We start from the raw sequence: 19654 nt of genomic DNA on the forward strand, positions 1-19654 counted from the left end.
GAAAGAACTTCAAATCAGTCTCAGAGATTCAACACCAAAATACTGTGATCAAGGATTTCGAAGGCATCAAGAGAGCTGCATACTCCTTCCAAGACCTGTATTCGGCTCCTGAAGAACCAGATATTGATCCCCACTCTTATCCGATCAATTTAATTCCCAATTGTGTCAAGGAATCGGATAACGATATGCTGACAGCTCCGATTAGTATGGAAGAGCTTGAGGAGGCACTGAACAACATGGAGCCTGATAAAGCCCCAGGGCCAGATGGGTTCTCTGTCAGGTTCTTTTTGACTTGCTGGTCAATAATAAAAAAAGATCTACTGAGGATGGTCAGAAAATCCCAGAATTGTGTAAAGATAGGTGGTGGCATCAACTCAGCCTTCCTAGCTCTGATCCCAAAAGAGAAAGGCGCATCTGACTTTAGTAGATTTAGGCCAATATCATTGTGCAATTCCAGCTATAAGTTGGTCTCCAAAATAATAGCCAACAGGCTGAAAAACATCTTGCCAGACATCATCCCTGAAAATCAAGGCGGTTTCATAAAAGGCAGAAAGATTTTGGATAATATTGTGCTGGTCCAAGAAGCAGTCCACTCTAGTTGCCAAAGAAAGGAGAAAGGCATGGTGATTAAGCTCGACTTGGCTAACGCATTTGACAGGGTGAGACATGAATTTCTGTTTGCTGTGATGAAGAAGCTAGGCTTTTCAACAAACTTCATCAACTGGGTGAAAGCCTGTATTGCCTCGCCTTGGATTGCGCCCTTGGTTAATGGCCGTTCTACTGATTTCTTCCAAGCTTCTAGGGGCCTGAGACAGGGATGCCCATTGTCTCCGCTCCTATATGCTGTCCAAGCCTCGGTGTTAAGTTTCCAACTAGATCATAATCAGCAAATTCAAACACTGCCTGGCCTCAGAACTACTCACAAGGTGAAAGACATTAATCATGCCCAATTTGCTGACGACACTCTGCTGCTTGGAGGAGCCAGCTTGATTTCTGCCAGACATTTCAAGAGGGAACTGGACATTTACAGGCTGATCTCGGGCAGCAAAATCAATTATAGAAAATGCTCTATCTATGGCTGGAATTGCTCGACTAAAGAACTGTCTGACATAGCAAGACTTTTAGAAATGGAAGGAATCCGAAATTGGGAGTCATTTAAATATCTCGGGATACCAATCTTCAAAACTAAGCCTAAAGTTGCTCACTGGCTGCCGCTGCTTGACAAAATAAAGAATAGAATCCAAGCCTGGGGTGCCTCATGGTTGAACAATGCAGGGAAAGTCATCCTCATGAAATCGGTCCTAATAAGCATGCCTCTTTTCCAAAACTCAATCCTCCTTGCCCCAAAAACCTTTCTTAGTAAGTTAGATAGCCTGTTGAGAAGATTTCTGTGGGAAGGTGGGAATAACAATGATAGAAGAATCCATTTAGTGAGCTGGGAAATCCTCAAGAGTCCATTTCAGGAAGGAGGCCTCCAGATGCGCAATTTGGCTGCTCAAAATCTTGCTTTGGGATCCAAGATCCTATGGAATTTAGTCTCTGGAAATACTAGCTGGAGCAAAAGAGTCATTTGGAAGAAATACTTCCATGGGCAGTGATTGAGATGCCTGGATAAGCCCCCAAGAACTCTAAAAGGTTCACCAATATTCAATCTTTGCAATGCTGCAAGGGAGCAATTCAGCCAATACCTATATTGGATCCCTGGCAATGGAAGGAAAATCAATATCTGGGATGATTCGATCTTGGGAGACCAGCCAATGAAGCATGTGAATGGTCTTGCAAACATCAAAGATTGGCTTCAGTCTCGTAATCTGCACACATTGTGGGACATTTCGAACTGGAAAGAAGCTCCTGACAGAACCTGGGATGGGTGGAATCTGGGGGAGGTCCCCATAATGCTGCAAGGGGAAGCCTCTTTACTTCTAGATATGCTCCAAGGAAAATCTCCTTCAAAAGCCACTGCTAAAGACAAAAGAGGCTGGGGGTCCATATCTGGCCAATATACTGTTGCTGAAGGTTATAAAAGAATTATGGCTGCTCCTCATGTTCCTCCAAATCCGGCCCAATGGAAATTTATATGGGACTTTCCAGCTCTTCCAAAAATAGACTTCTTCTGTTGGACTGTGGCACATCAAAGCATCCTCACCAGAGATAATTTGAGAAGAAGAGGGATGGAAGGACCTTCCAGATGTCCCCTCTGTAGGTCTGATGAAGAAACTACCAATCACCTGTTGCTGCTATGCCCCTTTGCTCAAGAAGTCTGGAGGGGGGTGCTTCTGTTAGAGCCCACTATCCTTGCTCTCCCAGACAACATTCCTGCCTTGTTCAGAACTTGGGCCAACTTATCTCCCTTCTGTCTTAAAAATAAAAGTCTTCTCAAAACCAGCTGGATGTGGATCCCCAAGTTTATTTGTTGGAAATTATGGCTGGAAAGAAACAACAGAATTTTTCGAGAAGAAAGTTGCACTACAATAAGAGTCATCTCTAAAATAAAAGCTTTGTTGGGAGAGGCTCTGGAAGCCAACACTTCATCAAGGAACGAAACAAGACTGCTCATAGAAGAAGAGAATTGGTTCAAAGAATTAGTTCCAAAGCTAAAGGAAAGGCCCCCTCATTCTATCCCCGCTCATTCCAGTTGGGAGATTAGGCTGGAAGAACAAGAGTTTATCAAGTGGAGATCGGCCTTGGAAGATCACTGTTTATTCTTCGATGGGGCTTCTAAAGGAAACCCTGGGGTTGCTGGCAGTGGGGGAGTTCTATTGAGCCCTGGAGGCTTTCCGGAACTGAGATTCCATTGGGGTCTAGGAATTGAAACTAACAACAGAGCGGAGGCTCTGGCATTGTGGCAAGGGCTGACACAGGCGATCAAAAGAAATATCCTTTCTCTCTCAGTCTTCGGAGACTCAAGACTCATCATCCAGGCCATGCTTCGTCCTAAGAACTCTCACCAGGTTCAGCTAGCCCCCATCATTAGGAAAATCAGACTTCTGCTCCCCAAATTTAACAAAATTTCCTTCTATCATATCTTAAGGAACCTCAACTCCCTAGCCGATAATGAGGCCAACCTTGGTGTCCTCTGCTCTCGAAGATCCCTGGTAATAAACTCATCCGAATCATCTTGCTCAATCCCTTAAATTTCCAGCTCGATCCTCCCTTCCTATTTGAAATAGGGGCTCTCTGTTCAATCAATTTTGTAATCTGACAATCCAAAACTGAATCCAGATTCCGAGCTTGTTTTCTGTTAACTGATTTGTCTCTGTTTCCCTAGCGAATTTAACGATTCCTAAAGGGCGTATCCAAGCTCAGTCTCGCTTTACCTATGTCTCTCTCTTCTGACGGTTTGGAACAGAAATCTCAGAGTCGGTCTTCCCTGGGAAACAGCATCGGTGACTTCTCCCAAACTCTGCGTTGGCAATTCCAGTTGTTGAAGCCTTCCCTTCATTCTGCGGTCATTCAGTCCTGAGCCAAGGATGTCTGCTGGAATGGCACTTCACAGATTCGCAGGCAGCCCATCTGAAGCGAAGTTTGATTTATAGTTAGCTCATGATCCGCTTGAGGACTTTGCATGAGGCGCCGTCTCATCTACAACCATCAATATACCGAAGTAGCTTATTTCTTCAGTTCAGAACCTCGATTTGACCAGCATCTCTATCGGATTCGATCTGCAATTTCTTATATTCCCCTGTTCTCTGTAATGGACTCTTCAGAATTGTAAAGCACGCGGTAGCTGGTTTACCGCCCATTTCAATATAACCGTTATTGTCCCAAAAAAAACATACCCAATGGACAAATGTGTACCCAGCTAGGATAATGTGAAAAAAGATTGTAATGAAGGGAGGGGAGTGAGATAAATGGTATTGGGAAGTAGGACCATGCACCAAAAATCAGGTTTTCCCATTTAGTTCCCCTCCTAAAGCTAATTAGCCAATAAAGGAGATCCCAAGAGACTAGGATACAAGATTAACCCCCTAGTTGAGGTAAGAGAACAAGAATACAGTCGAAGGTCTTCCTTCTTCCAAGTCACCCAATAATCCATGCCTAAGTGTGCCCAAGAAAAACAAGCATAAACACCCAATTACATAACAAAAAATCTTAACTTTGGGATTAGATTTCCCACGTACAAACATATGATCATGACAAATGAGCGAGGGTACATGATGGCTGGCTCAAGTGGTGGAGACAAGTAGCGTGTCAAAGCTATCAGGTGGCTGGAAAAGGGGCTGCTAGCTGCTGACTAAAGACAATTCTAGGAGAAAATTTCTCCTATGGGGTCACCCACTAGTGGTGGGTAACATAAGGTATGCCCCTTTTGGTATTATATGTTGATGACTTATTCTTGACAGGTAGTGAGCCTCTGATGCTCGAGTGCAAGAGGCAGTTGGTCTCTGAACTTTAAATGAAAGACCTTGGATTGATGCACTATTTCTTAGGCTTAGAAGTGTGGCAGAGACCCAGTGATATTTTCCTTTCACAAGGGAAATATGTGGTGAATCTATTGGAAAAATTTGGAATGGTAGAATGCAAAACCATGGCTACACCCACAGAGATGAACTTCAAGAAGCTATGTGGAGAAGTTGTTGGACCCGATTGTTGAATTTCCACGACCTTGGTGTCTGGGATAGAATCTTAAAATCTCTGAGCTACCAAACCAAGAATCTCAACAAAGTTGCTTTGTGTAGCAGAACAATATAATGCAGTAGATCAATTGCGTGCAGAAGAGGAATAATAACAACAATATATGTAACCCAACTTCGTTATATTATCAACATATAATACAACAGTCTAGGGCTCCCGTACAAGGGATAATGACCCTCAAATATCCATAAGTACAAGAATACAAGATACAATGACAATCTCGCTTAATCATAACATCTATGTTGTATCTCGTCTTGTTGGTCCTTCGCTTTTGATCTGCTCTCTAGCTACCCCTTAGTCCATCAAGAAACAACACATAGAGACTTCAGGAGGGCTGCCACCTATCATTGATGCAAGTCACTTGTCCTACAATGAACATGGGTGAATCTAATTTGCTCTTCTAGGTCGGCCAATACTTGAGCTATCCAACTGCCTTCTTAGTAGCTTCCTTCATCCATCAAAGAGCTACACATAGGCTCAAATCTTCACCCAAACATGCAATAGTCCAAAGTCCTTGTTTGCTGCCCTAGGGATACTTTGGACACTTTCTTGTTGCCCTCCAACCTCTAAGTGCCCAATACAACTGTCAAAATTTCACTGTGAAATTTACTCCTAGGAAAGGAATTCTAACCACCCTAGTTATCCCTCTTCCACTTGGCTTCCATAGGCTACCTAATTTGTCCACACTTGGATCATCCACCTAGCAACAAATCACCCTTGAGCACATCATCAATACATACCTTAGGGTTGATGTTTCTCTGTTGTATCCTTTGCTCTTGGTTAGGGCTTTCAACAGCCTATTAGCCCTCTCCAAAATGCTCCAACAACCTCCTAAATACTGCGGCCTCCCTTCCTTATGCTCATGCTCCAATACGCTGGCATCTAAGGCACTTTCCAACCACTATTTAGGCCTTTCGCCCACCTTCCAACTAAGGTACAGGGCTTTGACCCTCCTATCCAACTAATGTATAGGATTGCAATGCCTTTTGGAGATCTGTCCACACTTAACAACACATCAGTCTACCCATAATTGCCTCAGCCTGCACATAGAGTATCTCGGCCCTTCAAAATAGGAAATCTGCCATCAAAACTACGCACAAACTGACCCAGAAGTACTCGGCTTCCTCCACAGATCAAACTCGGCCCTCAACAGTCACAAGAGATCACCCATGACTCCTCTATTCTTTTTTGAAGTTTTCTCCTTAGATATGCGGCCCAAAACATATGTGTTCCTTGTGATTTTGTTGCACTTGGATGTGTAAAAATGACTTCAAATCACCTTGTATTTATACTCTTTACAAGGGCTCCATGAATTCACAAAGCAACATGTCTTTTGGACATTTCTACCTCAAGCCTACATGACTTGTATGCCCAAAAACCAATCATTACCTTCAAAAATTCATAACTCATCATAGACAACTCGGAGTTTGATGATTTTTGTTGCTTTGGACTCTCCTCAATGTCCTCTATCATCTCCATCCATCACATGCCTAAAATGCCTCATGGTTTTGGTCCAAAACATCAATGGGTGCAAAACGCCAACCTTGGGTTCCAAGCCCACAATGCCCTATTGTGGTGCTCCAACCTCCAAACCCCAAACCCTAGGGCTTGGAGTACCTCCCAAGCTATACAAAATCAACATTGACTTGGCGAATCCCTCTAAGTATTGACAATTGATTAGGGAATTGATGTTCCTTGTGAACACTCATCTAGACATATGTTTTACAGTTAGCACTGAGTCAATTTATGATTGATCCTCTACATGCACACTAGGTCACTGCTAAGCATGTATTGAGATATTTACATGGGACGATTAATCTTGGTCTAAGATATATTGCTAGAGATGTGAGACTTCATGGTTACAATGATGCTGACTGAGTTGGAAATGTTATTGATAGGAAGAGCACATCAGGGTTTTTTTTTAGTTTGGGTTTTGTTATGACATCTTGGATGAGCAAGAAGCAGAAGTCCGTTGCCCTTAGCACAACTGAGGAAGAGTATATTGCGGCTAGCATAGCTAGCTATGAGGCAGTATGGTTGAGGAAGCTCTTTGGAGAGTTGTTTGAGCAGGTTCTGGATATGACAATGATATACAGTGACAACTAGAGTGGGATTTGATTGGTAGAAAATCCCGTGTTCCATGACAAGTCCAAGTATATTGAGATCAAGGAGCACTATATTCGAGACATGGTATAGAGAGAAGCCGTAAGATTCCATCACATTTCGACAGGAAAGCAGATAACAAATATTCTTACCAAGGCTTTGCCAAAAGGGAAGTTCTTGGTCTTCAAAGAGAAGATTAGATTGATGGATGTGACCTTCTTGGGTAAGGCCAACAGTTGATCAAGAACACTAAGCTATGCTCTTCCTCCTTGTTTGAGCTCATAGGGAGAGGAATTGAGCCGGTCAACTCTTGGGGTTGAGGGATCTTTGGATAATAGGATGGTTGTGATCCTTACCCCTTGCGGTAAGTAGTATCTCGCCTATTGTCACTATAGGGTGTGTGTGATCCTTGTCATTTATGGCAAGTTGGGTATCTCCCCCTATCATGTTTTGACTTGACATAATATACCCCAATATGCATCCTACCCAAAAGCTGGGCTTGTTGGGATTACGACCCATTTGGCCAATGGGTGAGGATACTTGAGATGGATGTGATCCTTGCCTCTCATGGCAAGTGGTATCTCGCTAAAGTGTTGGGATGCAAGTGTTTTACCACTTGATTCTTGAGGATCAAGATGGGAAGATCAACATACGATAGGATGGATGTGATCCTTACCTCTCATGGCAAGTTGTACCTCACCTATTTTCTTTAGACAATGGGCTGGTTGTGATCCTTACTCAGTAACTCAGTAAGTTGTATCTCGCCTATTGTCCTTGCATATAGGGTGGTAGCTGGAACTCCCCTATGATGATGATTCTTCTTCTTTAGATTCGAGAATGTTCAACAGATGAGCAGAGACGAGATATGACTTGATGACAATGATGAGACATTTGAGATGGGCACTGTTAATTTGGCAGCTCATGGATAAATTCCCTCCATTGGAGAGTCTTTTTCATCTTGAGAAGCCCCTCATAGCCCTTGGAAGAATTTAATTTGGTCAAAGAATTTTTTTTTTAAGGTGAAACCCACGTGCACAATAGTACAAGTCGGCTTGGGCAAGCTAATTTGACCCCCTTGAGACACATAAATAGAGCGCATGTCACATCACTTCGGAGCATCATCATCACATCACGTCTTCTCTTGGATTGGTTCGACTACTTCTGAAATTGTAGGTTCTTTTCACTCGTGCAAAGGAGAAAGAGAGTCTTTTCTGTTGGCCAAAATTCATCTTCTGTTTGGCACCTTTGACCAACATTGACTTGGCACATTTCGACTTGGTTTGACTGGATTTGGATCTGTTTTGAGAGGTCGAGGTCAAAGGCAGTTTGACCAAGCTTTTCTGGGCTGTTTGACCAGTGTTGAATGTGGACCTACAGCTAGGGTTTCCACAGGTTAAAGGTTGATTTTGATCAAATTTGTATGGGCAGAATTTTGACTGTTTTGACTGGACTTTGATCAGTAAGGAAGGCCACATCTTTTGACTGTTGACCGATCAGATTTGAAGGAAGTTTAACCGTTGACATCTGGACTGGTTAGGGCTGCCGCTATTGCTGTTGACTTTGACCAGAATTGCAGATTTGACTTGTTGACCAGATTTGACTATTGGGCTAATCTTTCATTGGATATTGGTTGGTTGACTTTTGGGATAGTCAAAGGGTTGACTTTGACTCGTTGATAAATTGGAACATTGTATCTCTCTGCTAAACATTTGATGACAATCTAATAGAAGAAGAATTTTGAAAAGGGTTTTCCCCCTTGCGGGGTTTTGCCCTGGCTTTTGACCAAATACTATGTCTCTCTTTCTTGGCTGTCTTCTGTTGTGCATTGGTTTACTGTTCTATCTACAATTGCTTATTGTTGATGAAAGATTGAATTATGATGGATAAATTGATTACTAATTGAAGAAGAATTGGAATAAGTGAGTCTTAAGCATAGAACATTGGAAAATTAACATTTGGATCATAACACCAAGTGTGCGATGAGAGAGATGCGAATTATAGCATTTGTAACTTCATCATGATAGCAGCCTCTCTAGCTTCCTCATTATTTGCAAAAATTTTAGTACCCAACCAAAATGGTGGGTAAGGAAAAGATTTAAACAACTTATGATAGCGGCAACCAAAAGCACTTGGTTTCTCCAGCAATTGTTCAACTCATTGTAGCTCCCTACCACACCACATCCTTGACCATATCATGTTGGATGGGAAGAGGAAGTAAAGCCATCCACACCTCATCTGTACTGTTATGTCATTTTTTCCATTAAACCTTTCATTGATATAGTTGATTGTAGTATCACATCATTGGATTGTTGTGACATGCTTCTTGGCAAGCCTTATTGATTTGTAAAAAGGACATAGTATGATGGGCTTTTCAACACTGACTGACTTCACAAAGATGATAAAAGCAATTAGATCACATCTTCTCCTCCTTAGACAAGGGAACAAGTTAAGCAAGCTGATCTCCACAAATTCTGAATTCTATGTCTACCTTACCATCCTTTCACATAGGCTTCAAACTTTAGACTTCAACAAAGGTTCCACTCCAAGCATTGCATCCACAGCCCACTCCTCATGTTGCCGCATCTGCTACTATGAAAACATTATTATCTTTGAAGCAAATGACATTGCATCTTTCTCCCGAACCCCCTGTTCTTGGTTCCCTTCCCATGCTTATCTTCAGGTTATAAATTTTGTACCTACCCTTCAACAAATCATAGTTAGCATGACTTTTCAATAGGAATGACATTTCTTCTTCTTGCCAAGCAGCACTTGGTCACATTCCAACAGCAGTTCACCTCTTAGTATTCCATTGGGACATTCCAGCCAACACACAGCTCTCCTATTGAATAAACTGTCCTTTGCTAGAAAGCGGGTACGATCAATAGAAATTGGGGCCGATTTTTGCTTAGTAGGGTGAAATTGATGAGACTTAGTCTGTAAGTTCCTAATGGAATTAGATAGACTATATATTTTAATTGTAATCTACACCTTGAACTTTTATCTTTCTCCTATCACATTGTAAATAATTCATAGGTGACTTGGTTGAACTCAATCACCCATGGCCATGACAGGTAAGTCATGTTGGTTAAAGTGGAGTGTTGTTATATCCCTCACCAAGGTTTGAATCCTCAAAAAATTGATTGGCACATTCTCACAAGGGGCTGTCTTATTGTTTGAGCCATCATGGTCGTTTACATCAGTCCAGGTGGACACCCAACAATGTAAGCAATATCCCATCCCTTGATGGGTGGTAGATGCTTGTCATTACAGTGTAATAAGAAGCATCGTCCAAAAAATGCTTAATCGTTCACATTTTATTGTCTATTATTGGAGAGATGGTCAAACTTGATTACACTCCCACAATTTTGTACTCTATATACAATTAATACAAATCAATTTAGCAAATATCATATGGAGAATATATTGCTGAGGACCTAGTGATCCAAATTGGATCCTTGCCTAAAATATTTTGTAAATTGTAATAAACATTAACTTGTTTGTTTTATTTATTGTCTTTTTGGCAAAATTGGAACGTAAAACAAACCATTGTGATGGTTGGCCTTCCAAAGGCAGTCCATTCAAAAAAATGAAGGCTTTAGTGAAGCAATCCACAAGGAGATGCAAGGAGAACTAGGGAGAATAGTAGTAAAAGTGAGGGCTTGAAGAGGTCACCCTGCTTGAATGTCAATGGATGGAGTCAAGGAGCTTGTCCATGATGAGTGAAGGTGCCTTTAAGCCATGGCCATCTATAATTTTTTTTTTGTCTGAGTAATAATCACATCTGTGAATACTATATAGCTCACTCCTTTATATTTATCTCCTGAGCTTAATAAAATGCACATTAAATGTTGAAATCTGTGTAACTGCTTCAATTTCATCGCTCTGGTGTGAGTTTATTAATTTATTGTGTGCTTAAGCACTCTGGGCTATGGATGTTTTCATGAAAGCTATACCAGTCTCAGTCTTGTAAACACTGTGTAGGCACCTTGTTTTGTTCATTGATTTAAGAGAATGCTGGTTTGTCTCACTGCTTGAGTTAAATCGGTATTGTTGGGCATTTTTCCTTTTCCCACAGGCCATCCATAACATTCTTTTGCTTGCTGGTGTTTGTCCCTTGCTCACAGGCCATACACAGTGTTTCAATGCTGCCAGGGTGTTGTTCCTTTGCCCATAGGCCGTACACAGATTATACTCAGTGTTCTATTGCTGATTGGGTGTTTTTCCTTTGCCCATAGGCTGTACACAGACCATACACAGTGTTCTGATGCTTCCTGAGTGTTCTTTCCTCAACCCACAGGCCATATGTTGCCTCATATGCATCTCTCTCTCTCTCTTGAAGGCCACACATTCCTCATCCTGAATGTTTTCCCTTGCTAGTTGACTTAATTTGCTGGGCAGGACATTTTCCTATTGCTGGTTGACTTAATTAATTTGGCTGGGCACTTCCTTGTTGCCGGTCAACATAATTTTTTGCTGATTGAGTGTCCTCCTTAGTATTGGATTGCGTGGGAGTTGCCTTTAGCTGGCCAGAGTAAGTTTCATAGTCTCTGCTCATGATAATGTTATCACTCAACATGAATAGAGTACTACACTCTTATTTTTATGTTCAAACACATACATTGATTAGCTATGAGTGCTGAGTTACTTATCTAGGTGCTGGATGCAAAGAAGAGCGAGTGTTGAGTTGTCATACTTTCGTTGGTTGCAAAGAGAAGTGGTTCATAGTTATTCTGTTTATTATGTGTGTGTGAATGGAATGTCTACTCTATATTAATTGAATTGAAGAGCCATTTACAGTTAACCTAGAAAGAAACTTAATGGAAATATAGTGAAAAATAGCAAACAAGAACTTGGACCTGAGAAACACTTAAAAACTCAGAGAAATTGACCACCTGAAAAGCTTGGAAAAAAATTGCAGATATCCAAGACATTGATGCAAATGAATGTACAACGTATGTGTACATTGCTGCAATATCTTCTCTACTTGCTTGCTTGAATCTCTTCGATTTTCTGTTGTATTTCGCATTGCTTTTTTGTGCTTATATCACCATGCATGTTGTCACCATGAATTTCGGTTTTCTATATGTGGAAATATTGCTTGGACTCAATGGTATCATTGGTATGGTCCAGTACTATGTGTTTTTTCACTGAATTCAGGACACAAGATAACATCTGAATTGAGTAGTGGCCATGGCCTGCCACCTCTCACATAATCATTGGATGTCTGTAATGTTGAAAATTACCTTTGGTATTTTTTATTTCCGTTATGTCGTATAATTTTAAGATTTGTCTGTGAACACACCTAACCAATAACCTTCTGGTGAGAAAGTCGATATTGAACATCGCAGCAGTAAGGAGAAAACTGTGATATCAGTGACATTGTAAGATGGTTCAAAGAATGTGAAATTAAGAGTTGGTCCTTTGCTGCAGATTTTTTTAATGGCATGGGATGGGACAAGTGACCTAATTGGCACAACAACAAAGCAACCGACTTATAAAGAGTTGGAACAACTTGTTACTGAGGTGAGCTCTCAGCTCTGTGTGATAACTAGTTTCTAGTTTCATACACTTTAGTGCAATAGAAAGAAAATAATAATGCGATTGACATGGATTCTGATTAGAGATTACTTTCTTTCCAAAGCTTGGGTCTAAAACGAAATCTAACCTTGTATTTTATCATCTTTTTCTCCCATATACTCGCATGTTTTCTTTGAGTTTAGTGCTGAAGCGAAGCCATTATCTCAATACTTGAATTATATAGTGCAGTGCCATTATCAATAACTATGCATCTCCCGGCAATTCATGTTTATTTGAAAAGTACATCTGTGCTTAAGGCCTTCTGTATATGTCACTACATATGCCCATATCAAGGACTATAAAAAATTATTATTCTAGAAACTGTATATGGTATGTATGCATATGGTTTACAAACTACTGATTGAAGCATAAGTAGGATTTACTATGATTTTTTCTTCTTTATTGATCTGTATTTCATGTCGGATTCTCTCATTTACTTTTCCAGGTTTCCCTTGTCTTTAATTTACAAGTAATTCGAACATCAATGTGGAGATAATAGGAGGGTTTCCTTTTTATATTTTGAGGATTGTTGTTATGATTATCTTTTAGCATGGAATTGACATAAGCATGTTTTTTTGAATTTCTTAATTTTAGGCTAGAAAAAGAATACCATGGAAAGCACCTCCTCGCATTGCAGGAGGATCAGAGCCTGCTCCACCTCCATTACCAGAGTCATTATCTAGATTCTTAACACACGAAGAGATTGATCAAATGGACAAGATTTCAATAAGGCAAGCTTTAATAGCTCGGGAACTTCCTACATCTGGAAGGATGGATACATTAAAAGAAAGGCTTAAATCAGCTCAAAAGAATGCAGCCAAATAAAGGCCACAGAAAACCTATTAAGCTTTTCAAAAGAGATTAGTAGATATCTGGGTTCTGGTGACCCACACCATGGAGCTGACTGACATTTCTTATTCAAACTAAATTAAATAAGCTTGGGAGATTCTTTTTTAAAAAAGAAATGTAATTGCAGAATATATGGGTAATGATGTGTTAAAGATGTAAAATAATAGTTGAAAATTAGTTGTTATTGTTATTTCTACTTCACAATGTGAGCATTGACTCAATGCCAAACTACAATATTTAGTAGCAATTAAAAATATCTGAGATTCTAGTATTACTTTATTTTTTCCTTAGATTTATGCCATATGGTCTTTTTCATCCAATTTATTTTATTTTTTCGTGCTTGACAATAATTACTCATGAATTCAAATGTCAAGTCTCTTATCTTTCATTATACTGAATTTAAAAGTTCAAGACTACAATATTTGTCATAGGAGGTGTTACCAATCCAATTAGTAGGGTTGCTAAGGTCCTAGCAACCTTGCTAGATGGGTACACACAGGGTAGGGATTGTTGATTTTTCAAGTGCAATAGATGTTTGCACAAATTTTTGAAATACCGATAATTACTTATAATGATGTAAATCTTCTTTTAACAATCCCAATTTATCATTAAGCAATTACACTTCATAAATTCAACCATAAAGATAAAGGACAATAGAGATCACAATTCACAAGGAAAACACAAGATTTACCCTGGGAAAACCCACTTGGGGGAAAGACCCAACATCCTTTTCCTTAGAGAAATTCTTTAGTTCAACAATAGATACATCTAATGCTACTAGTCAACTATGAGATCAAACTAATCAACAAGCTATGGTCAAACCTGGTCAAGCAGCCCTCTAGTCAAGTCAAGTCAAGTCTTTCAAAAACTTCAGCCCTCTCTGATATGCTTAGGCTGAATTTTGGCCTCCCAGAATATGCCCAGTAACTCGGCCTGCCCAGAATATGTTGCCCAAAAACTGCCCAGAAATACACGTGCGAGCTAGAAGAGAGAGAAATCCACATGTGCAAGTTAGAGAGATGATCTTCTTCCTTCTTTTCCTTCTTGTCCTTTGCTTGGATGCCTAGAAGATGTCGTTCTTGTGTGACCTTGAATGATGTCTTTGTGGAGGAATTCTAATGCCTTTATATAGTGTTGTGTTTTTGTGAATGGTTGTCTCTCTTCACTGGAGCCGAATTGACTTGAGGGAGGGGAAACTTGACTAGTTTGGAGCCAAAAATTCAAAATTCAAAATTCAAAAATTTCTTTTTTAAATATGACATGAAGAACATGTTTTACAATAATTCTTTCAAGGGATAATCAATAAAAATGACATGAAAAACGTGTCTTACATTTACCTTGTACATTACAAGGGGTAAAATAGAAATTATGAAGACTGACCATAGCTACAAAATTCAACACTCCCTCTTAGCTAGGGAGGTATTCATAATGACTAGACAAATATTCTTCATGTTGACAAATTTCTCTAAGAAAAAGGTTATAACAAATCATCAATAATATTAGCATCATTCAACTACTATAATTCTGGCTAAATAACTTTGACACATGGTGGATCAGCAACATCAACAGGCTACCATAATTCTGGTCAATACCTCTGACACATGGTGCATTCTCACCATAATTATGGTTAGTACTCTTGACACATGGTACATCATTAGCATCAACTAGTCACCATAATTCTGGTTTATCTGACACATGGTACATAGAGTAGTCTTGGTTCACCATCATTCTGGTTGGTACCTGACATATGGTGAACCCCAAAGGCCACACTCTACTTGAGTAATTATGGGCCTAATGCTAAAGGATCTTGATGTTGAAAGGCCACACTCTATTTGAGTAATTTTGGGCCTCTAAGACCATTCTTCTTAATTTTGGTCAATATCTGTAATGCCACCTCCCACATTTACCCACTTTAATAGACCTGTCAGGGTAAACATGACCTAAGGGCTACTATGACATGACCCAACCTCCTAAGTACAGTTAAGGGAGTGGAGTCGAAAAAATGGAACTTTACTGACCTTCCTCAGGAGCTACATGACACCCAAGAGCTAAACAACCATTCCAAGTGCCCAAACCTTGAGCTAAACTGTTTTTTTAGTGACCTGGGCCCACAAACGCATGCATGACAAGGCCTCCATGCTATTACAGGCTCCAACCGCATGCATAAACCTACCAAGGTGCGGTTATGGCCCAAATTTTTTAGTTTAGAGCGTGCAGTGCCGAATTCTGAGGCACCATTTAAGACTAGCCTCTAGACCACTGCCCAAAACTCAATGAGACTTTCTAGAATGATAAATAACATTAGGACAAATCCATTCATACAAAACTTGATCAAGGACTTAACCTAACTAGGCCTAACCATGACAACCATTTCGTCAAACATATGGTGAACATGTAATCTACAAGTCATGAATGCATATCTGAACATAGGAGTTTGAAACTTATCTGAGATTCACCAAGAAGGTCTAATGCCCTCTCATAATAGTTGCAATAACATTTGTTAGCTCATGCATTCATTAACCATTCATCAACTAATCAAAACATATCAAGAGCCATAGCTAGAACCTGTTATGGAACCATGCTTATAACCATCATATAACCAGAATAATAACCATGATAGAACAACCATCAAAGCCACATAATAACAAGTATAAGTACTCATAAAATACAATAGGAAAATAACTCTTATTAACATATGCAAAATCCAACCAAGTCAAGGACTTCCACGTACCACCCAACCATAGATTGAGCTGAACCAAATATTTCTTTCAACCAATTACCCCCATGCCATATTCCGAGCATGAATGTGGAGTCTAAAGACATAAACAACATGGCTTCCTGGAGATTAAACCACCTCCACCCTCATGCTCCCGCAATCTTGCCAAAACCGGTTAAGAGATCACATACGCAAACCAAAACATAAACAATCAGGGTTTCCCGAAGATTAAACCACCTCCACCCTCAGGCTACCGCGATCCCGTCAAAACCGATCAAGAGATCACTAATCCCAAAACAAGCTTGGATGCCTCAGTTTCTTAACCAATACCTTGAGGAATTTGTTTGTCTCCACCACCTGTCGAGGGATTCCTAGAGATTAAACCACGTCCACCCCAACCCTTGGGAATTTTCTTTAGAACACCTCACCTAGTTTCAAACCCTTCAAGCAATCCAACACTCAACCAAATAAAAGAACCCCATCACACCATGCTATCCGGAAATGGCAAGGCAATGCTGAAACCATGGTCACACTAGACAAAACCCATGCCATTTATAGCAAGAGATCCAAATACACAAATGCATGTACCATGCATTCACAAACCAGCTAAGAAATCACACATGCAACCTCTTACCTGCAAGTCTTCTTGCTGAAGCTGTTTGATCCAACTTTTCCTTGCTCGTCCCTTGTTTTCCTTATCCTTTGTTTTCCTTGCCCTTCCTTTGCTTTCCTTTCTCCAATGCTATAGTGCTCCAAGAATGCTAAAGTGTGCAATAGTATGTGACAATAGAGAGAGCTCCAAAACTGAACTGACAAAAGCTAAACCAACAAAAGCTTAACTGACAAAAGATGTGAACTGATCCTCAAAAACCTTTTTATTATTGAGGCCTCTATTTTCTTTAATTTCCTCTATTTTCCTTCAATGTCCCTCTCATGCAAACCTGTGACATTTCATCTCCCTTTTCTCCTATTTTCCTTTATTTTCATAAATAAATGTCAATTAATGCCTCTTTGCCTTTGCCAATTTCCTTAGCCATAAGAAACCGAAATGACACCCACTAGGATGTTTTGTCCAACATTCAACTTGGAATACGTATCCCATGACCTTCGTTTTATTCTTTTTCCTTTATTAACTTTATTACATGAACTTTTAACTCGAGGCTGTTATAATATACTTGACACAAGAAGAATGAATGTTCTTTGTCAGACCATTCTCCCTAATTTCGGTCATATATGGAACATGGAGAATATTAGCCCACGACGTTATTTGATCACCACTTCCTCTCAATGAGAGAGACATTCTCAACAAGTCCAAGTTTGTCCCTGAAGTATACAAATATCGCTCTGGAAAGAGGGTTTGTAAGAATATCAACAATTTTGGATTTAAGAGATCTGTGGTTTGTACTTTTCGAATCATTGACCGGAGAATCCACAGTATGAGTATTTTTGTACCAACGTTTCAAATCCTAAATGGGATCCATCATCAGGGTTTGAGAATGATGATAAAAGAAGAGCATAATGGATAGAATAAATACTTAAGAGGATTAAGGAACAGCACATGGTCGGCTTGAATCTGAAATTATTTTAATTTTATTCTTATTTTTAATTTTAATAAATTACCTTTATTTTATTGAAATTTTTATAAAATTTTTTAATTTTAATAATTAGGTTTATAACCTATAGATTAAAAAGGAAAATGAACTGATACTAAAATTTTCCGATAATAGATTGAACTAAAATATATTAATTTCTATATAAATTAATTTAATATATTAAATTAATTCATATTAATAATTATAAATAATAAATATTTATAATTTATCAATATAATAATTAATAGTTATATAGAAATTATTATATTAAAGTATTAAAAAAGTTAATTATTAGGTTAAAGGAGCTATTTTAATAAAATGAAGGGATAATAAATTAATTATTAAAGAAATACTAGGGAATATATCAATTTCTACTAGGGAATATATCAATACTAGGGAATATATCATTAGGTTAAAGGAGCTATTTTAATAAAATGAAGGGATCATAAATTAATTATTAAAGAAATACTAGGGAATATATCAATTTCTATATATAAATTAAATTAATATATGAACCAAATTATATTAACAATTTTAAATAATTGATATTTATAATTAATTAATATAATAATTAATATATTAATTAATCGCTATGTAGAAATTAATATATTAAAGTATTTTTATGTTAATAATTCTAATTATGATAAAGATAAAAAGTACTGACCAATAATAATAGGATAGGAGAGGGAGGGAAAACTTACCTGCTTGAAGGCTTACCTGGGGATGGGTTGACGCTTTTTGATTTCCATGATCAGGGGAAGCCAACTCCCCCTAATCTCCATACCACTGTCTCTGTTCAGATTACAAGGATGCTTAATAATTTCAAGTGCTTCTCTGATCAACAATTTTCTCATCAGTAGAGACATACTAGAGCTTCACTGCTCCCTTCTGTACCATGTCACAAATGAAGTGATACTTGATTTCGATGTGCTTCGACTTGTCATGGAAAACTGGATTCTCTGTTAGTGTCACACAACTTTGATTATCACAACACATCACGATCGATTCTAAACATGTTCAAACAAGCCCATGAGTAACTTCTGAAGCCACACTACTTCACAACTCACTAAGCTAGCTGCAATATATTATGCCTCGACAATACTAAGTGCAATAGATGCATGCTTCCTACTCATCCACGAAACCATAATGGAGCCTAAAATGAAGCAACCTCCGAATGTACTCTTCCTATCGTTAGCACTTCTTGCCCAATCTACACCTATATAGCCCCGCAACTATATATCATCGTTTGGGACATATCTCAAACCATAGTCAACCTTAGCAAGCAAATATCTCAATATTTGCTTTGCTGCAATCCAATGATCATGTCTTGGTTCCAACTGGAACTAGCTCAACATGTTCATTGCAAAGCCAATGTCTGACATGGTATTAACTTAATACATCAGCGAGCCAATCAACTTTCGGTACATGGAAGGATCTACCAAATCTGACTCAGAGTCTCTCAACTTTCTCATATTTTTCATCATGGGAGTCAACATCGATTTATAGTCCATCATTCCATTTTTTTGAAAAATCTTGATAATATACTTTCCTTGACCAAGAAAGACTTCACTAGGCTTTTGCCATACTTCTAGCCCCAAATATGTTGAGAAACCAAGTTTAATGTTGACTAACACTTAATTCCTCTTCTTGATAATTACTTGTGAAAAATTAGATGCCTTCTTATTACTTCTCTATGTCTTCTTCATCACACAACTATACATTTGTTCAATCATTCAAGAAAAATAGAGATCACAATGAGACAAGGGACACCGGAAATTAGGCCAGTGGCCAAGGCAGAACCCACAAGGGGAAAACCCAACGATCCTTTCCTTATAAAATCAAATCAAAATGAGAGATATCTGAGCCAAGAATCAATACTAGACTGTCACCAAGATACCGAGTCAAACCCTCCTTCAAGTCACCTCCAAAAAGTCAAAGTCAATGCTGGTAAAATCTGCTCCAATTTGGTCAAACTCAAAACATTTTGGTCCTATAATTAGGGCTGAAATTTGACCTGTAATAAATTCAGAAAATTTGGCCTCCTACACAGAAAATAATCCACATGTGTGAGTGTTACACTAAAATTTGTCACCATGACTATTTGCAGTCGGTATGGCTCCATCAACTGTCATACTGTCCTCCTTGGCAAGTCTTATACCTCTGCTCCTCATGTCAAACTCCA

General features: G+C 39.1%; 1 protein-coding gene across 2 annotated transcripts in view; it reads left to right on the forward strand.

The window, feature by feature from the left end:
• LOC149243957 (uncharacterized) overlaps nucleotides 1-13438 on the forward strand; it is a 222316-nt gene extending 208878 nt beyond the window's left edge. For both annotated transcript variants that reach the window (XM_089374681.1, XM_089374682.1), the window contains 2 exons: nucleotides 12169-12261; nucleotides 12910-13438. In XM_089374681.1, coding sequence (XP_089230807.1) covers nucleotides 12169-12261; nucleotides 12910-13140 — 324 coding nt within the window. In that variant the 3' untranslated portion in view covers nucleotides 13141-13438. The remainder of the gene's footprint in view (nucleotides 1-12168; nucleotides 12262-12909) is intronic.
• Nucleotides 13439-19654: the final 6216 nt, after the last annotated feature.

The sequence above is a fragment of the Pinus tabuliformis genome, chromosome 8, assembly GCF_031772625.1.
Source record: "Pinus tabuliformis cultivar Carrire ecotype Pingquan chromosome 8, CPIR1, whole genome shotgun sequence".
NCBI lineage: Eukaryota > Viridiplantae > Streptophyta > Pinopsida > Pinales > Pinaceae > Pinus > Pinus tabuliformis.